This window comes from Prionailurus bengalensis, chromosome D4 (assembly GCF_016509475.1).
Source record: "Prionailurus bengalensis isolate Pbe53 chromosome D4, Fcat_Pben_1.1_paternal_pri, whole genome shotgun sequence".
NCBI lineage: Eukaryota > Metazoa > Chordata > Mammalia > Carnivora > Felidae > Prionailurus > Prionailurus bengalensis.
Window position 1 is genome coordinate 42,237,141 of NC_057359.1, and position 15,961 is coordinate 42,253,101.

General features: G+C 37.1%; 1 protein-coding gene across 3 annotated transcripts in view; it reads left to right on the forward strand.

The window, feature by feature from the left end:
• The window catches only part of CNTLN (centlein), a 315,203-nt gene that overhangs the window by 210,268 nt on the left and 88,974 nt on the right, over positions 1-15,961 (forward strand). For 2 of the 3 annotated variants that reach the window (XR_006295095.1, XM_043566781.1), the window contains exons 16-18: positions 7,401-7,581; positions 11,813-11,906; positions 11,987-12,210. Coding sequence is in view for 2 of the 3 variants with exons in the window: in XM_043566781.1 (XP_043422716.1) it covers positions 7,401-7,581; positions 11,813-11,906; positions 11,987-12,210 (499 nt within the window). In the remaining variant the exon portion in view is untranslated. The remainder of the gene's footprint in view (positions 1-7,400; positions 7,582-11,812; positions 11,907-11,986; positions 12,211-15,961) is intronic. The other variant, XM_043566783.1, reaches the window with a different exon arrangement.

Below are 15,961 nucleotides of genomic sequence, written 5' to 3' on the forward strand. Positions count from 1 at the left end.
GCCTGACATGGGACTCAAGCTCACAAATCATGAGCTCATGATCTGAGCTGAAGTCGGATGCTTAACCAACTGAGCCACCCAGATGCCCCTAATATTCTGCTTTTTTTAATCTTTCCACCAATCACAGGAAGTAACCCATTTACAACAGCTTTTGAGGGTTCTCCCTTAGTTTAAGAAATTCTTTAACTATGGCTCTTAATTCAGCCTTTGACCAAGGAGTGGAAGATAGCTGAGGAGTATTGCCCCCAGTCGCAAGTGATTTTGTTTTAAAAGGTAACTGTTTAATAGTCTCTTCAGAGTGGAAAGGCAGTTCAGACAAAGAATTAGTGAAATGTGAGCATTCAGGTAAAGACTGATAGAGGGAAATAGTAGGAGTTATGTCCGCCTTAATGACTTTTGTTTTAGGTACCTCTTGGATCTTTAGTATTTCATTTGCCCAATTTTCCAAATATCCACCTCCCTTTTCTTTTTTGATGAGAAACTTATCCCCAATGTTTGCATTTTAAAGAATGGCTCTTAGGTCCTACAGAAGATGGGGGCATAAAACTTTTATCACAAAGGCATAGAGAAAGTAAGTTTTCTCCAAGATGGAGTTTTTGGGACATACTTGCTTCTTATTAGAGGTCCAGGGTAATTTAAGTTTTTCCTTTTTCTTAAGTGCAGGACAATTCTGTTTCCAGTGTCCCAATACTACAAGCAGTTTGAGTTGAATAGGTGAGGTCTGAGGGTTGGTGACCGGTGAGCTCTGAATTGCTGCCAGAGCCACATTTCTGGTTTTGTAGAAACTTGCAGAGAGGTGGGAAGATTTAAACAAGAGTCCCAGATAGCCGAAAGATATTCTAGAAGGCCAGGAACAGGGAATTGGAGATAAATGGGTGTGGAAGAATGTGGAATTTATTTTAGATATTGTGACAAATAAGCCCACTGACCCAATCAAAGGAGGGACACAGATACTGGGAGCACAGTGAAGCAAGGCTTTAATCAATGTTCTTGCAAGAGCGGGTGTCTGATGGACAAGCACACTTGGAAAGGCAATTTATCTCCTAGTGTGCAAGTCCCTCCCCTGATTCCTCATTGGCTGAGTGCTACAGAGATGATAGCCTTACCCTGACATTGCCTATGCCTGTGTAAGGCAAAAAGTAGTCTGATTGGAACAAATGTACATTCTTGAGGTGACACAGAGACTTCAGTTCTTTGGCGCATGCTCATAGCAAAGCCCGAGAAAAATAAGCCCATGAAATGGAGTGGGGAAGAACCAGGAAGTGAAGTGTCTAAGGGCTTGGGACTCAATTGTTGGTCAGGGGAGGGAGGGGTTCATACATATTTCCAATAGGTTGTAAACCTTTTGTTAACTAGCCAGCACAACTTTTATTTGGTATTTCTAAAAATGAATCATTCTCACAGATACGGACTCTAATTTTCATTCTGAATATAATTTCTGTTATTTCATATTGTCAAGGAAATCCTTAGGGCTAGCTGTTACACTTCTTTGTGTCCACTTTTTAATTTGGTCTTTCCATAGGTACCAATAAGACAATTATTTAAGATAAGGGCTTTCTAAAAAAAAAAAAAAATTCGGGGCGCCTGAGTGGCTCCGTTGGTTGAGCGTCCGACTTTGGCTCAGGTCATGATCTCGCGGCCAGTGAGTTTGAGCCCTGCGTCGGGCTCTGTGCTGACAGCTCAGAGCCTGGAGCCTGTTTCAGATTCTGTGTCTCCCTCTCTCTCTGACCCTCCCCCGTTCATACTCTGTCTCTCTGTCTCAAAAATAAATGAACGTTAAAAAAAATTTTTAAAAAAATCAATTACAGAAGTTTTTCCAATTCAAAGGATCTCTCGTCTGGCCATTGACAGACTTAAAGACAGAATATTCTCACTGACATAAAGCCAAGCTCTAAAGACACAGAATAAGATGACAGAGACAAAAGAAAGCAATTATCAAGTCTGAGAGGAAAGGGATCAATAGAAAACAAGAGTGCTCATAACAAATTTTTACCTAAGGACTAAATTTTACCAAAAAGCTCCACAAATATTGTCTCCTGCTAGTCTAAATTTAGATAAGGACTCTTACCATTCTCACTTCCATCAGACCCTACATGCAGAGATCCAGGAGACTGATGGGTAAGAATTCTTAACTTCTGCCAGCTTGTGTCCCAAAATTCAGAATCTGTCAGCTGCAGCATCCCTGGAGTGAGTCGTGATGGTCCCTTCACAGGTTGCCAAAACTGTAGGGGCAGAAATGTTTTCCCTTCTTCCTTAAGTCTAGAGTCTTTGGTCTAATAATGAAATTGATATAAGACAGATTAACAGGAAAAAGTTTAATAACATGTATACCTCTTATTTATATGGGAGAGACCCAGGAAAACTGAGTAACTCCCCCAAATGACTGATGCCATCACCTTGAAACTATCTTCAGCTAAAGACAAAAGATGTTGAGGGTGAGGAGTCTGTCACAGGAGGTTATCAGGAAAAGCACAGTATACAAGGGTAAAGTTGTTATGCAGATTTAAGTCCTTGTCTTAGCCATTGGTAAGAGTTTCTAGGGATTTAGAGTACTCTATCTCTTGCTGGTATAGTGAGGAAGGCATCCTTACAAGTAGGAGATTTCTTAATCAGAGACATAGAACTGAAATTTATCTTAAAATGTCTTTCTCAAACTTGTTTGCATCTATTAGATTTATCTGAATTTTATAAAGATTCCAAAGCTCAGATGTGAGGTTTTCCAATCGGATGGAGGCCACCAAATGTGGGGCAGCCCCATTGGGTGGAAACTGGGGGTATAGGTGGTAAAAGAATTCACTCAAGGCAGAACAAAAGAGAGAGATGTTTACTGAATACCCCACAAGGGAGCAGCAGGCAGGACAGCAAAGGAGAGACTGTCTCCCACAAGACAATGGTGGGGGGCTGTAGTTAAATGGGGAAGGAGAGAAGGTATGGGAATGTATGGAATTTTCCTTTTTTGGTACCTGTGCCCAAGTGTAAGTAGCCCATTGGTCTGCTAGGACTTACATATATCTTGGTGAGTTGCCTAATGGGCCTATTTGTATTCAGCCGGGGGTTTGGGGGTCACTGTGGGCCCTTCATCCTCACTCAGATTTCTTTTGTTCAGGTTGGTTGCCTGAAAGCAGCCTCTACATAGGCCACACCCCAGAATAATTAAATCATAACTTCTGTGGTGGGATGCAAGCTTTGTAGAAGGACTCTTGCACAAAGAGTCATGACACCGAGGCTTTTCTTACCAGGAAGCGAGTTTATTTGTGCTGTCATGGGCTCAGAGAGTTTGTACCTGAATAGCTAAGCCCTGAATGCCACGTGGTGTAGTCTTTTATGCATTTTCTATTTCTTTGTCTCCCATATATGGGTAACGCATAAACACACAGGCTGATTGGGTGCTCTCATGTTACGGGGACCTGAGGGACATCACATACGCACACAGCCAGGTTGCCTTTCCCTTTGGTTGCCTTCCCTATGGTCTTTTCGTACCATATTCCTGAGGGAGGGGATTCTACCACAGCTTCACTATTTTTTAAGCTCTCCAGCTGATTCCAATACGTAGACAAGTTTGGGGACCACTCTTTTGTTTTTGTTTTTCAACTGTTTATTTATTTTTGAGAGAGAGAAAGGGCATGCGTGAGTGCAAGTCGGGGAGGAGCAAAAAGAGAGGGAGACAGAGAAACTGAAGTAGGCTCTGCACTGACAGCAGAGAGCCCCATGCAGGGGCTTGAACTCACAAACCATGAGATCATGACCAGAGCCAAAGTTGGACTTTCAACCGACTGAGCCACCCAGGTGCCCCAGGAACCACTGTTTTAAATGATCATTGGGTCAAGCCCTCGTCTTCATACAGGTTAAAAAAAAAAAAAACCTTGCAAACAAATTGATGAAGGTGAGGAAGAAGGATGAATCTGCATTCCCATTTCTTTTTGACTCCTAAGGTTTTCTTCCTTGTTCTCAAAAGCCATTAGAGATAAAATCCTACTCAGCTTAAAACCCACTAATCATTTATCTGTCTTCAAGGAAATCCTAGTTTCAGCTAATTATGTCTCACCAGTTGATACTACCACACTCTTCATAATAGAAGTGGTGCAGTTTACTCATGCATGAGTATGTATGTGTGAATAGATACATGAAAGCTAAGTAACACAGTCAGTTCTAATTTCATCGTATTGGTACACGTGCAGATGGTCACATATTTTGGGAGATGAATCATACAGTATCTCTTAAAACATAAGATTGTCATTTAAGTTGCTTAGCAGTGAACTTGATTTTACATTGTGAGGATTAAGTGTTATATTTCCTGCCTGACAGAACACTCTCAGGAATCACTCAGCTGCAAAAAATACTCAAACAATTAGAAATCCCACAGTGGACCTTCAGGACTTTAGAACATTCTATTTCTTTTAGCTTTTCATAGTCTGAAATATAAGAAATTTACTTGAATACTGAGAAAAGCAGAACTTTGTCCTTCATATATGAATATAAAATACTTTATTATATAATTATGACCTTGTTAGTATTTATATATTTATGACTATTTATCTTTCATAGTTGAGCAGTATTACAAAAACATGCTATCAAATGACAAAAATAATACAGTTTAGAAATGAGTGTGAAGTCCTTCATTCAAGTGAAAACAATCCATGGAATGAGGGAGTATACTGCCTAGCAATCTATGGTGCACTCTTCCTAAGGGTTTTGGGCAAGAAGGAGTTTTATAGAAGAAGCAATGCAGAAACAGGGCATAGTTGGCTGGGAGGTTAGGGATTGATTGGTTGGCTGGTAGGTTAGGGATTGATTGATTGATTGATTGATTGATTTTTATATGACCAGTATGTCCTGGTCTATAGAGTAAAGTAAGTTAGCTAAAGCTGTGTTGGAGGATTGTGATTGGTGTGTATTAGGTTTCCTTGACAGTGAGGTGTTCTGTATAGACGTTGTTTTGTGTGACCTGTCACGCATTTCTGCCTAGATCTGCACATACACAATCATGGAGGGCTTTGTTGGCTTTCCATATCTGGCCTCAGGATTGGAACTGGTCCTTCTGTTTCTGATGCCAGGAGGGATTAACTTGCCTCTCCTTGAGCCAGACCATGCTGGCCCCCTGGAATGGATCAGGGAGGGAAGAGGACTATGCAGACACCCAGCCTCCTAAGATTGTAAGATATGATAAGAGAAACAGAGAAAAACCAGCTCGCTCTGGACTGCACTTAGGCAAACTTAATGACTAATCATAAATCACACATGGGTAGTATATGTATCACCCTGGCTGGAATAGCTAGTTGGAAGTCTTACCTGAGGGGAGGACGCTGGCCCAGGACCCTCAATCACCCAGGACCCTCAACCGGGCCTCCAACCTGGCAGTTCATTGCAGGGCTTCCCTAGCCAGAAAGTTGGATATTGTGAGTACATGATTTGATGTATTAAGCCTTCTTTGTTCTTCTCTATACTTCTCTCCCTCTTTATGTTTACTATAGTTGCTTAATTCCTTATATTTCATTTCCCTTATAATTAATAAAGCTTTCTTCCATGAAACAAAAAGTTCAGCTATTGCAAATTACTATTATTCAGAACAGGTGTTTACTATAAATGCAGCTCACTTAGTTCAGATTTCTGATAGAGGCCAGGCCACTGGCACAGCCTGCATTTTGTGGGTCCTGATACACAAATAACTTATCAGTGCCCAATTCAGTGATGGGTGATTTTCAGGAAGAGTTGTTCATACCTTGAAAAACAGAATTTCAACAAACCATGTTTATCAAACTTGTGGATGGATAACATGACATGAGAAAGGGGTAAAAAGTACTTTACAAAACAGAATAAAAATCCCCAAAGATAGCAATAGACTGGGAAGATAGAGTTACACAGAAGACTACAGGGTCCATTACTTAGCTGGAAGAGCCAGTTGCTCAACTATACAATGGGGAAAATATGGGACTTTGCAATAGTATACATAAAAATATTTTAGGAAGTTTTAATTAAATCTTGTTTGAGTCTACAGTACAATGTACATTCCAGAAAGCTTGCATAATTTTAGTCTGCATCTACCAAAAATTGTACTAAGTAATTCACATAGTATCCTTGGAATATGAAATTGAATTCTGGACATAATGCTCCATCAAGATAAGGTGGAGTGACCAGGTTGAAAAAACATCTCAAAAGCACACATAATAGGAATGTTTGAATAAGCTAGGGATGTTTTTTTACGAGATGTTTCAAGCATCAAATGACCATATCCAAATATTTAAGAGATCATCCATGTGGAAAAGGAATTAGACTTACTTGAATGTTCTACTCAACCTCAGCACTTTCAATCAATCTTCCTTCTCATTAATACAAACTATTAACGTAATTTTACTTATTTTTCTTGTTATCTGAACCTACCCCTTTAGGATGAAAGCTGCATAAGGGCAGAGACATTTGTCTCCTTTATTCCTTGTACTTTATCCTTTGTGCTTAGAAGAGTGCCTGGCACATAATTGGTGCTTAGCAATGAATGATGAATGGACATTTTACTGAATGATGAGTGGACATAAGAGATGGAACTGAGATCAGTGGGTGAAAGCCTTGGAGATTCAAAACTTGTCTCAGACTCAGGGAAAACTTTCCTGTGAGAAACGTTAAAGCTTTCTGCCCTGGCCCAGAAAGTAGTAAGTGCTCCAATCCTGGCAGCATTAAAACATGTGCTTCCCAAGTTAACGCTTAGTAGAAATACTACAGAAGTGGCACTACCAGGCATTTGGTACTAGATATTCTAATTTGTTGATGAGATTTTACAATTTTGTAAAACACTTCTTTTTGGCATTTACTTTCTTTTCATTTAGATGACAAGTAAATAAGATGTTGAATTGTTTTTCAATAGGCATACTCTTTTTCTCTGCTAGATATACTTTTCAAATATGGTATACCTAAGGGAATTGTAATAAAGAGGATATTTGGTTGTGAAAAAAATCAGGATCACTGATGCAATATAACATTTATCAGGTGAAGAAACATGGTCCAGAGACAGTAAGTAACTGAAATGGCCATATAGTCAGAACTCTAGTCCCAGGCCAGTGCTTGCTTAAGGCTGCTCATTCTACTGCAGTAGTAGGTCTCTGTGTAAGTGGTGTTCAAATTCAGTCACCAATGTGGATGTCCCATCAGGTTAATTAAAGAAGTCCTACTTGTACTTACTTATTCGTCTTAGTAAGTTTGAGGTCATGTACAGAATTAACAGAAATAACAGACTGTAAAACATGTTTAGGCTAATTTTTTTCTTAATTTAGAGGACCAGTAAATGTTCAAATTAAACTTCTAGCTTTAAGTGCAATATGTGCTAGAACAGTATTTGATCTTGAACTTAAAATGGGTACATTTAACAACTCTTCTTCTTGCGTTTCATGTTCCCCACTTTTTCCCAAAAGCAGTGATCCCGAAGCACAGACCTCTCAAAATTTAGGAACAATTATTGTAGAAACATCCCAGAAAATAAGTTCTATAGAAGATGGAAGAGACCAGAAACAAAGTGACCAAACAGAAGGTAGCCAAACGCAAGGAAAAGAAATGGTACGAATATATTCAAACACAGATGGCAAGACCACAAAGGTATATGACACAGTGTTCCTTGATTATAAGCTATGTTTTTAATTTTATCTTATGTTTCATAACTTATTTTTGTTGCTAATAATTTAATTTGCATCCTTAAAAAAATTTTTTTCTGTGAAGTATACGGTGAAAATACTCAACTTTTTAATAATTTCTTAAGAAGACTAGTTAGGAATCACAAGACTCAAGGAACAGTATGATTGGTGAGTTTTATGAGTTTTAATTCTGCCTCATATATCCCAGCCTAGATGCTGAATAAACCTGCCACCTGGAAACACTTTCATCAAATGATGAAAGGCCCCAATAAAACCCTGTTCTCTCTTGTTAAAGGACCAAGAAAGGGGCAGCCAAGCAAGATAGAAAATTTTTACACAGTAATCACCCTACTCTACCCAAATACCACAGAAAAAATTGCAAACCTACCTCTACTCACATTGATAAAGACCTAGTGGGGAACCTAGGCTTTTACTCTCACCTGGCTCTAAGGAGTCACCCCCAACTTCTCCTCCACCCATCAGGGTGGTGTTAGAGAAGACAAAATGAAGACCCAATGGTAATGACTCCCTGCCATCTTGTCATCAGAGGCCATATAAGGAGCTAGACATCTGAGTTCATCCATCAGTGAAAAGATGACCCTCTCCCTTCCTTGCAGGGTGATTTCAAAGGCCAAGGGCAGAGATGGGGACTGTCATACCTTCTGTATCTATAAAGCCTCTTACTCCCCACTCCCCACTTTGTCATTGGACTCTAAGTGAGGAGCAGAAACAAGTCCATGCTCCATCTCCCAGGCAGGATGGCATCAACCTTTGGGGAATTTGAACTTTCACCTCCACCAAGCAGTAATGAGGTGCTCCTCCCAACCTCTTTGGTGGGGACTTCCCATTTTCAGTTGGCAGTAATGAGGTGGTGCTCCCTTGCTCCACCAATGTGGTATAAGAGGAGGCCTGCTAGAAGAAATAAATAAGATCCAGAGTCTTAAAATAAAATAGGCAAAGTGTCCAGGATACGATGGAAAATTACTCATTATACCAAGAAATCAGAAAAAGCTCAACTTGAATGAAAAGACAATCAACAGAAGCCAATAACAGGATGACACAGATGTTGGAAATACATGACAAGCATTTTAAAATTTTTTTTCAATGTTTATTTATTTTTGGGACAGAGAGAGACAGAGCATGAACGGGCGAGGGGCAGAGAGAGAGGGAGACACAGAAACGGAAACAGGCTCCAGGCTCTGAGCCATCAGCCCAGAGCCTGACGTGGGGCTCGAACTCATGGACCGCGAGATCGTGATCTGGCTGAAGTCGGACGCTTAACCGACTACACCACCCAGGCGCCCCTGACAAGCATTTTAAAGAAGACATCATAAAAATGTTTCAACAAACTGTCACAAACAGACTTGAAACAAATGAAAAAATAGAACATCTCAAGAATGCAATGGAAAGTCTCAGCAAAGAAATAGAAGATATAAAAAAAAGAACCAAATGGAAATTTTAATAAGAAATAAGTATTTTGTGAAGATTGTGACATCAATTCTTACCACTCAGTGTCATGTCGAGACTGATTACAACAAACGCCCACCATGAGAGGAAGAAAGGTTTATTTTTTACATAATGGAATACAGAATCTAGAATGAATTCACAAGTATAAACAACTGATTTTTTGCCAGAGAGGCAAAAGCAATTCAATAGAGGAAGGATGGTCTTTTCAATAAATAATGCTGGAGTAATTAATTGGATATCCCTAGACAAGAAAATGAACCTATATCTGAACCTCACACCTTGTGCAAAAATTAGCTTGCAATGGATCACAGATATAAGTGTATAACATTAAATCATAAAAATTTTAAAGGGAAACGTAAGAAGAAATCTTTAGAACTTAGGGCTTGCTGAATAATTTTTAGAGATGATATCAAAAGCATGATCCCTAAAAGAAATTATCAATAAGTTAGACATCATTAAAATTAAGAAATTTTGCTCCATGAAAGGACCTCTTTAGAGGATAAAAAGACATGCTATAGACTGGAAGGAAGTATTACAAACCATATATGTGACAAATGACTCATACTTTGTATATATAAAGATTTTGTTGGGAAACAACAGAATGCTGGCAAGGATGCAGAGAAACTGGATCTCACATATAATAATATAAAGTGGTACCCCACTCTGAGAAACAACTGGCAGTTTCTTTAAAAGAAAAAAAAAGAAAAGAACAAATCATGCACATCATACAACCCAACTATTTCTCTCTTGGACACTTATCCCAGAGAAATGAAAATCTGCGTTTACCCCCAAAATCCTGTATATGAATGGTCATAACAACTTTATTTCTAATACCTGAAAAACTGACAACAACCAAAATTTTCTTCCATAGTTGAATGGTAAATTGTGATACAACCATTCCATGTAATACTACTCAGCACAAAAAAAAAAAAAAAAAAAAAAAAGATGCAAATTATTGATACATACTATATCCTAGGTTTGCTTCTTCAAATTTCTCATCTTGAGTTCCTTGAGTTTCCTTTAACATTTTTCCATATTAAAAAGACACTTTAAGTGTGCTGATTTCAAAGTTTAAAATTTTTACAATTTTTTCTGAAATTTTAGTAAGTAATAATACTAGAAATGGTTCTTTTTAATTTAGATCCAGTTAACTTGATATCAGGTCTGGTGACGAATACTGGTAATTTTGTAGTTCTGTCTGGGACATTTTTTATAGTGTCATGACTGGCTCTTAAGGCCTAATATAGCAATGAAACATTTAAAAATACATATATCTGATATACTGGTTCTAAAAAAGTTCAAATGAGGCATTTCAAAAACAAACATTTTGAGAATGAAACAAGTTCAAAGGAAAAGTAATTGGTTTAAAGGAAAACCCTATCTTAGATAAAATATTTGGCTCATTGCCAAAGTAACACTGGATAAAATTTATTTTTTTCTACCATTTTTATTATAATTATTTTTTCTGGAATTGGGATCTCTGAAAAAAAAATCCTTTTTTAAAAGAATTTTCTAGATTGGTAATGTGCCTGTTTCCCAGCCAATAAATTCTTAGATATTACCACATATTTTAGTAGTATGATTTATAATACTTTAGAAACATGTCCTATTTAAATTTTTGCTTTGGAGAAGCGTTTTTAAAAATTTTTAATCTGCTGGCATCTCTAATTACAAATCTTAAATTCCTGGGGCAATGATAAGAAAAAATTTTTTTTTTAATTTGTGTTTCAAAATATCAAAACACTATCTTATGTTTCTGGTATAGTAAAGGTAAAAAGCAGACTCAATATAATATGAATTTGTATAATGCCATTTTTGTTCATTCTCCAGAATAACCTAGATGAAAATATCCTAAAATTTTGACCATGGTTATTTCCAGGCAATAGGCTTTCTGGTCACTTATTTTCTTTTCCTGCATTTATGGATATTTTTTTCCCCAGAGAACACACATCATTTTGAATAATGGTATATAGAGCTTTACATATACACATACAATGAAAAATACTAAAAATATATAAAGCATTAGATGGTTTCTAGGAGTCCTAATATTCAATAAATCCTTGTGTAAATGGGCTATAAAACTCTATCCATATCCCAGAATGGAATGCTGACTGTGACAAGTAAATTAATTTTTTTCTTTTACCTTTGACTCCCTTTCCTCATTTCTCCTACCCTCTCCCCTGCCTCCAGTCCTTTTTAAAATTGGTGAAATATTTTGGAACAAAAGGCATGTCTTCATTTTAGAATGTCCTGAGGAAAACATACAATTTAAAGGAAAGTTACTTTATTACCATCAGCATTTGTCAGCTTTATTTGTCAGAAGGGATTAATCAGTCTCCATGCAACAGATAACAGTATTTGACAAAAGGACCTAGGTTCCCAGAGAATAAGATATTAAATTATTCTTATTTTAATTTTGTTGTTTTTACTGTATTTACTCCTGGATTTTAAAACTGTCCACAGGTTAAATTCCTACTAATTCAGGGTTGATTGTATTTGTATCTTCTGCCTGCTAGTTGATAAGTCAACTTTAATGCACATTTATGTTCATTTATAAGTTCTTGGTATCAATTATAGAATTTGTTTAGATTTTTTTGAGTTTGAATAAATAAATATATATATTTTTTAATGAATATATTTTTAGGTAAAGAAATATTATTTACTATGTTCATTCACTTGAAGTTGTTATTGAGTAATAATGTAATTTTTATTAAAACTTTCAAATTTAGGATTATTTTCATTGCAAGAATGCCAGAAAGCCAACTTTTCAAAAGAAGAATGGCAATATACAAAAGAGTTCTCATACAACAGTTCCTACCAGAGGTAAGAATGTATATGAAATTAACAATGTCTTTTTAATTTAATGTATTTTTAAAAATATTATGAAAATTCTTTTTGTATAGTTAACAGAGAAAAGTGGAAAAATATAACTTCCCAGAAGTCAAATAGCAATATTATTTTATTACGAGAACGTATTGTATCTTTACAACAACAAAACAGCATACTTCATAATGCCAAAAAAACAGCGGAATTGTCTGTAAAAGAATATAAAGAAATAAATGAAAAACTCCTTCAGCAGCAACAAGTATCTGATCAACGATATCAGACAAGCAGACAGACAATAAAGGTAAAGGAACCTTAAAAATCAATTATAATAGACTATATTATCAAGGTGGATATTTTGTTTTACATGTGTTGTTCCTGTTCATTGTTGTGTTATAACATTTTAAGGACAGGCTTCATTAATGCATTTATCTCACTTTATTTTCCCATGTCTAAAACTTAGAATTTATCATTATAAATCAAATTATTAAATAGTAATTGCCTCAGTTCCTCTTTACAAGTACTAGTATAAAATGTGAAGAATTTAACATAAATATCTATTTTAATGTGTTCTTATAATTTACCTATGCTTTTTGAATTGAGTTTTCTGCAATAATTTGTAGACACATTATAACTTACTGCTGGTTATCATAATTTAATCTTAAAGCACATGGAAAGGAAAAGATTGTTCCTTAAGTCTCCGTTCTTAAAGGTATTTGCTTGTATAAAAAATGTTTTGTTGAAAATTTGTCAGAATTCATCAATGTAGAAAGTAATTTTTATTTTTATTTATTTATTTTTTAACATTTATTTATTTTTGAGACAGAGAGAGACAGAGCATGAACAGGGGAGGGTCAGAGAGAGGGAGACACAGAATCTGAAACAGGCTCCAGGCTCTGAGCTGTCAGCACAGAGCCCCATGCAGGGCTCGAACTCACAGACCATGAAATCATGACCTGAGCCGAAGTCGGCTGCTTAACCGACTGAGCCACCCAGGCGCCCCTAGAAAGTAATTTTTAAATCACTGTCATACATAATTTTAAATTATGCTTAAATTTTCTACTTCTAATATCTAGTGCTTTGATTCAAGCAATACTTAGTAAATGTTTTAATTATGAAGGATTACTATTATAGTAGTTATACTAATAAGAACTGTCTCTGGCTTCATTCCCAAAGTAGCCTAATAAACCAGATCTGACCCATGTTCCAAACTTACACTGAGAGTTACTTTCTACCATCTGGATTTTAAAAATTTATTAAGACTTATTTTCTGGCCTAACAAATAGTAGATATGGCAGAATATTCCATGTGCACTTGAAAACAATGCGTATTCTGCTGTTGTTGGATTGAGAGTTCTCTATATATCTATTGAGTCTACTTGGTTAATAATGATGTTCAACTCTTCGATTTTCTTGCTGATTTTCTGTCTAGGTCTGTCAGTTATGGAGAGTGAAGTATGTAAATCACCCACTATTAATTTTTTTTGTAATAACTTTAATGACATATAATTCACATACCATAAAATTCTCTTATTTAATTCAATGGTTGTTACAATATAGACAAAATTGTGCAACTATACCAAAATCAATTTTAGAACATTTTCCTAACTTCATAAACGTACCCTGTACCTTTTATCCATCATCCTTCTCCCATCTCTGCTAGCTCTCTGCAACTACTAACCTACACTCTGTCTATATAGTTGTATGGGCAGAAAAAATTTTCCTTCTTCCCTTCTAGGTTCTTTGGCTTGTCTAATAATTAAATTTTCATAAAACAGATTAATAGAAGAAAAAAATTTTAATTTCATATATATGCAAGCCCCATAAAAAAATGAGACCCAAAAGGCAGCTAGATAATTGAAGTTTATATAACATCCTGAGCTAAGGAAAGGGGTGGAGGTGTGGGATACAAAGGGAGGGAGGACTTTCACAGGAAGTCTAGAGGAGGTGTTTGGAAAACAAAGGTTGTTCTGTTATGTAGATAAATTTCTTAGGTAAAAAAGTATTTCTGATAATATCTCTCTTCCTGGTAAGACTTGCTTTCCAGTGTAAATTTAGGCAGTTGAAAGGAATGGATAAAGAGTTTTTCTTGAATCTGCTGGGTTTTGGTTGCCTTTAGCTCAAAACAATCCTTATGCCAAAGAGACATATCTTGGGATGGCAGAATCTGCTTCCCTTCAAGATTTGCCTATCCAGACATTTCATACAGATGGAATCTTAGAATATGTGGCTTTTGGTGCCTGGCATCTTTCGCTTCTCATAATGTTTTAAACATTCATCCACGTTGTAACATGTATCACTATTAGCATAAAGGTTTTGATGATTATTCCTCCATAAAAGAAATTTAAAAACAAGCAAACATTATTGGGAATCAACATCTTCATAGCACTTTGTGCAGAACCTAATCTTCTAAGTAAGGATCCATGTAATAATTCTAAGACACTTGATGGATCAAGGGAGTCACAAATTTTCTGATGAAGTTTTGGGGTTATGGTGGGGCGGTCTGGAGCCAACAAGCAAGAAAGAATTCTTGAAGACATCTTTGATGCAAAAAGGTGATTTTACTAAAGCATGGGGACAGGACCCATGGGCAGGAAGAACTGCATGGGGTTGTGACAGTAACTCATTATATACCCTCAGGTTGGGAGGGGGTCAGGGATAGGGTAAGTCTCTAAGGAATTTTGGGAGCAAGGTTTCCAGGACCTTCAGGGGCTAGCTGTTGCTAGGAAAATGCCATTTATTACCATTTAATAAAACCTCAGTCATGAGACCCTTTAGATGCATATCTGGGGGCCATAAGCTTGGAGTATGATTGCCAGCATATATCTTGGGGGAGTTGAGATAACGGAAGTTGACTTACAAGGTCCTCGAGGTTGGGATAATGTTAAGCTAAGGTTCTCTTTTGTCCCTGACAAACTGTCATCATCGAGACAGCTGAGCTCCTGGAGGACGGTCACTCTGCCTGGTTCAAGGCCTTGTCAATGGGCTGTAGGCAGTAAGGGAATTTAATTTTTATTTGCCTTAGTTTCCCACATCACCATGGCAAGTACTTAAACCCCTTTCCTTTGTTCTTGGGCAGCCAGGAGTGTCCAAGGAATATCACTCAGATCCCACCTGGGGTGGTGGGGTGGGGAGGAGGTGCTAGCTTGTGCTTTACCCCTCAGCCTGCCTCATGCTCCCTCATCATTTTCTAAGCCATATGTTCCTTGGAGATCAAATAAAGGCATATTACATGAAAACTACCAAGTATTTTTTGAGACTTTCTACGTACATTGAGGAACACTTATAATTCCTCTAGGAAATTCTGGAAATTAACCAAAGACTTGCAACAGTCTAGGGAGTGTTCTTCAAGAAAAACAGCTGAATCTAAATAAGAACAGGACACTGTGTGGCATTTTAATTTGCCTTGGTCCCATTCCCTACTATCCTAGCTCAGCAGTATCCTGGGAATAAAGATGGTTCATGTCCCCCATGCAGCCTGGCAACTACCAGAAGAAACGGAATGGAACTAGAGCCCCTGCAAAGCCTGATTCCCAAATAGTTGTCATCATTTGACCTGTCTGATGCTTTCCTGGAAGACCCCAGTTGAAAAGCTGTCTCTGATCCCAGTCATTGTGAGCAGCCTTCTTAGCAGGTTTGGTGGGTATGGGATTGTCAAAACAATTACAGGCAAGTGTTTTAACTTCAAGCTGCCTGAGGTGATAGATTCCAGTTAAGGTCAAACAGTATATTAACCAAATAGCTTAAAAGGAAAACTGGGAAATGAGATGTCCATAAAAGTTTCAAAAGGCTATGACATCCTCCTGGGAATCTGGAGGACACATACATTCATAGAGCTTTGTGAATACTCAGGTAAGAAATGAGAAAGCCTAAGTACTTGCCTCTGTCTTACATAAGGCTTTGTACAAGTGGATAGTAAATATTAAGGCAGTATTGTTCATAGCACCATTACTAATAATAAGCAAAAGGTAGAAATAACCTAAATGTCCATTAGTTGTTGAAAGTATAAATTGTGGTATATACATACAATGGAATATTATTAAACCATAAAAAATA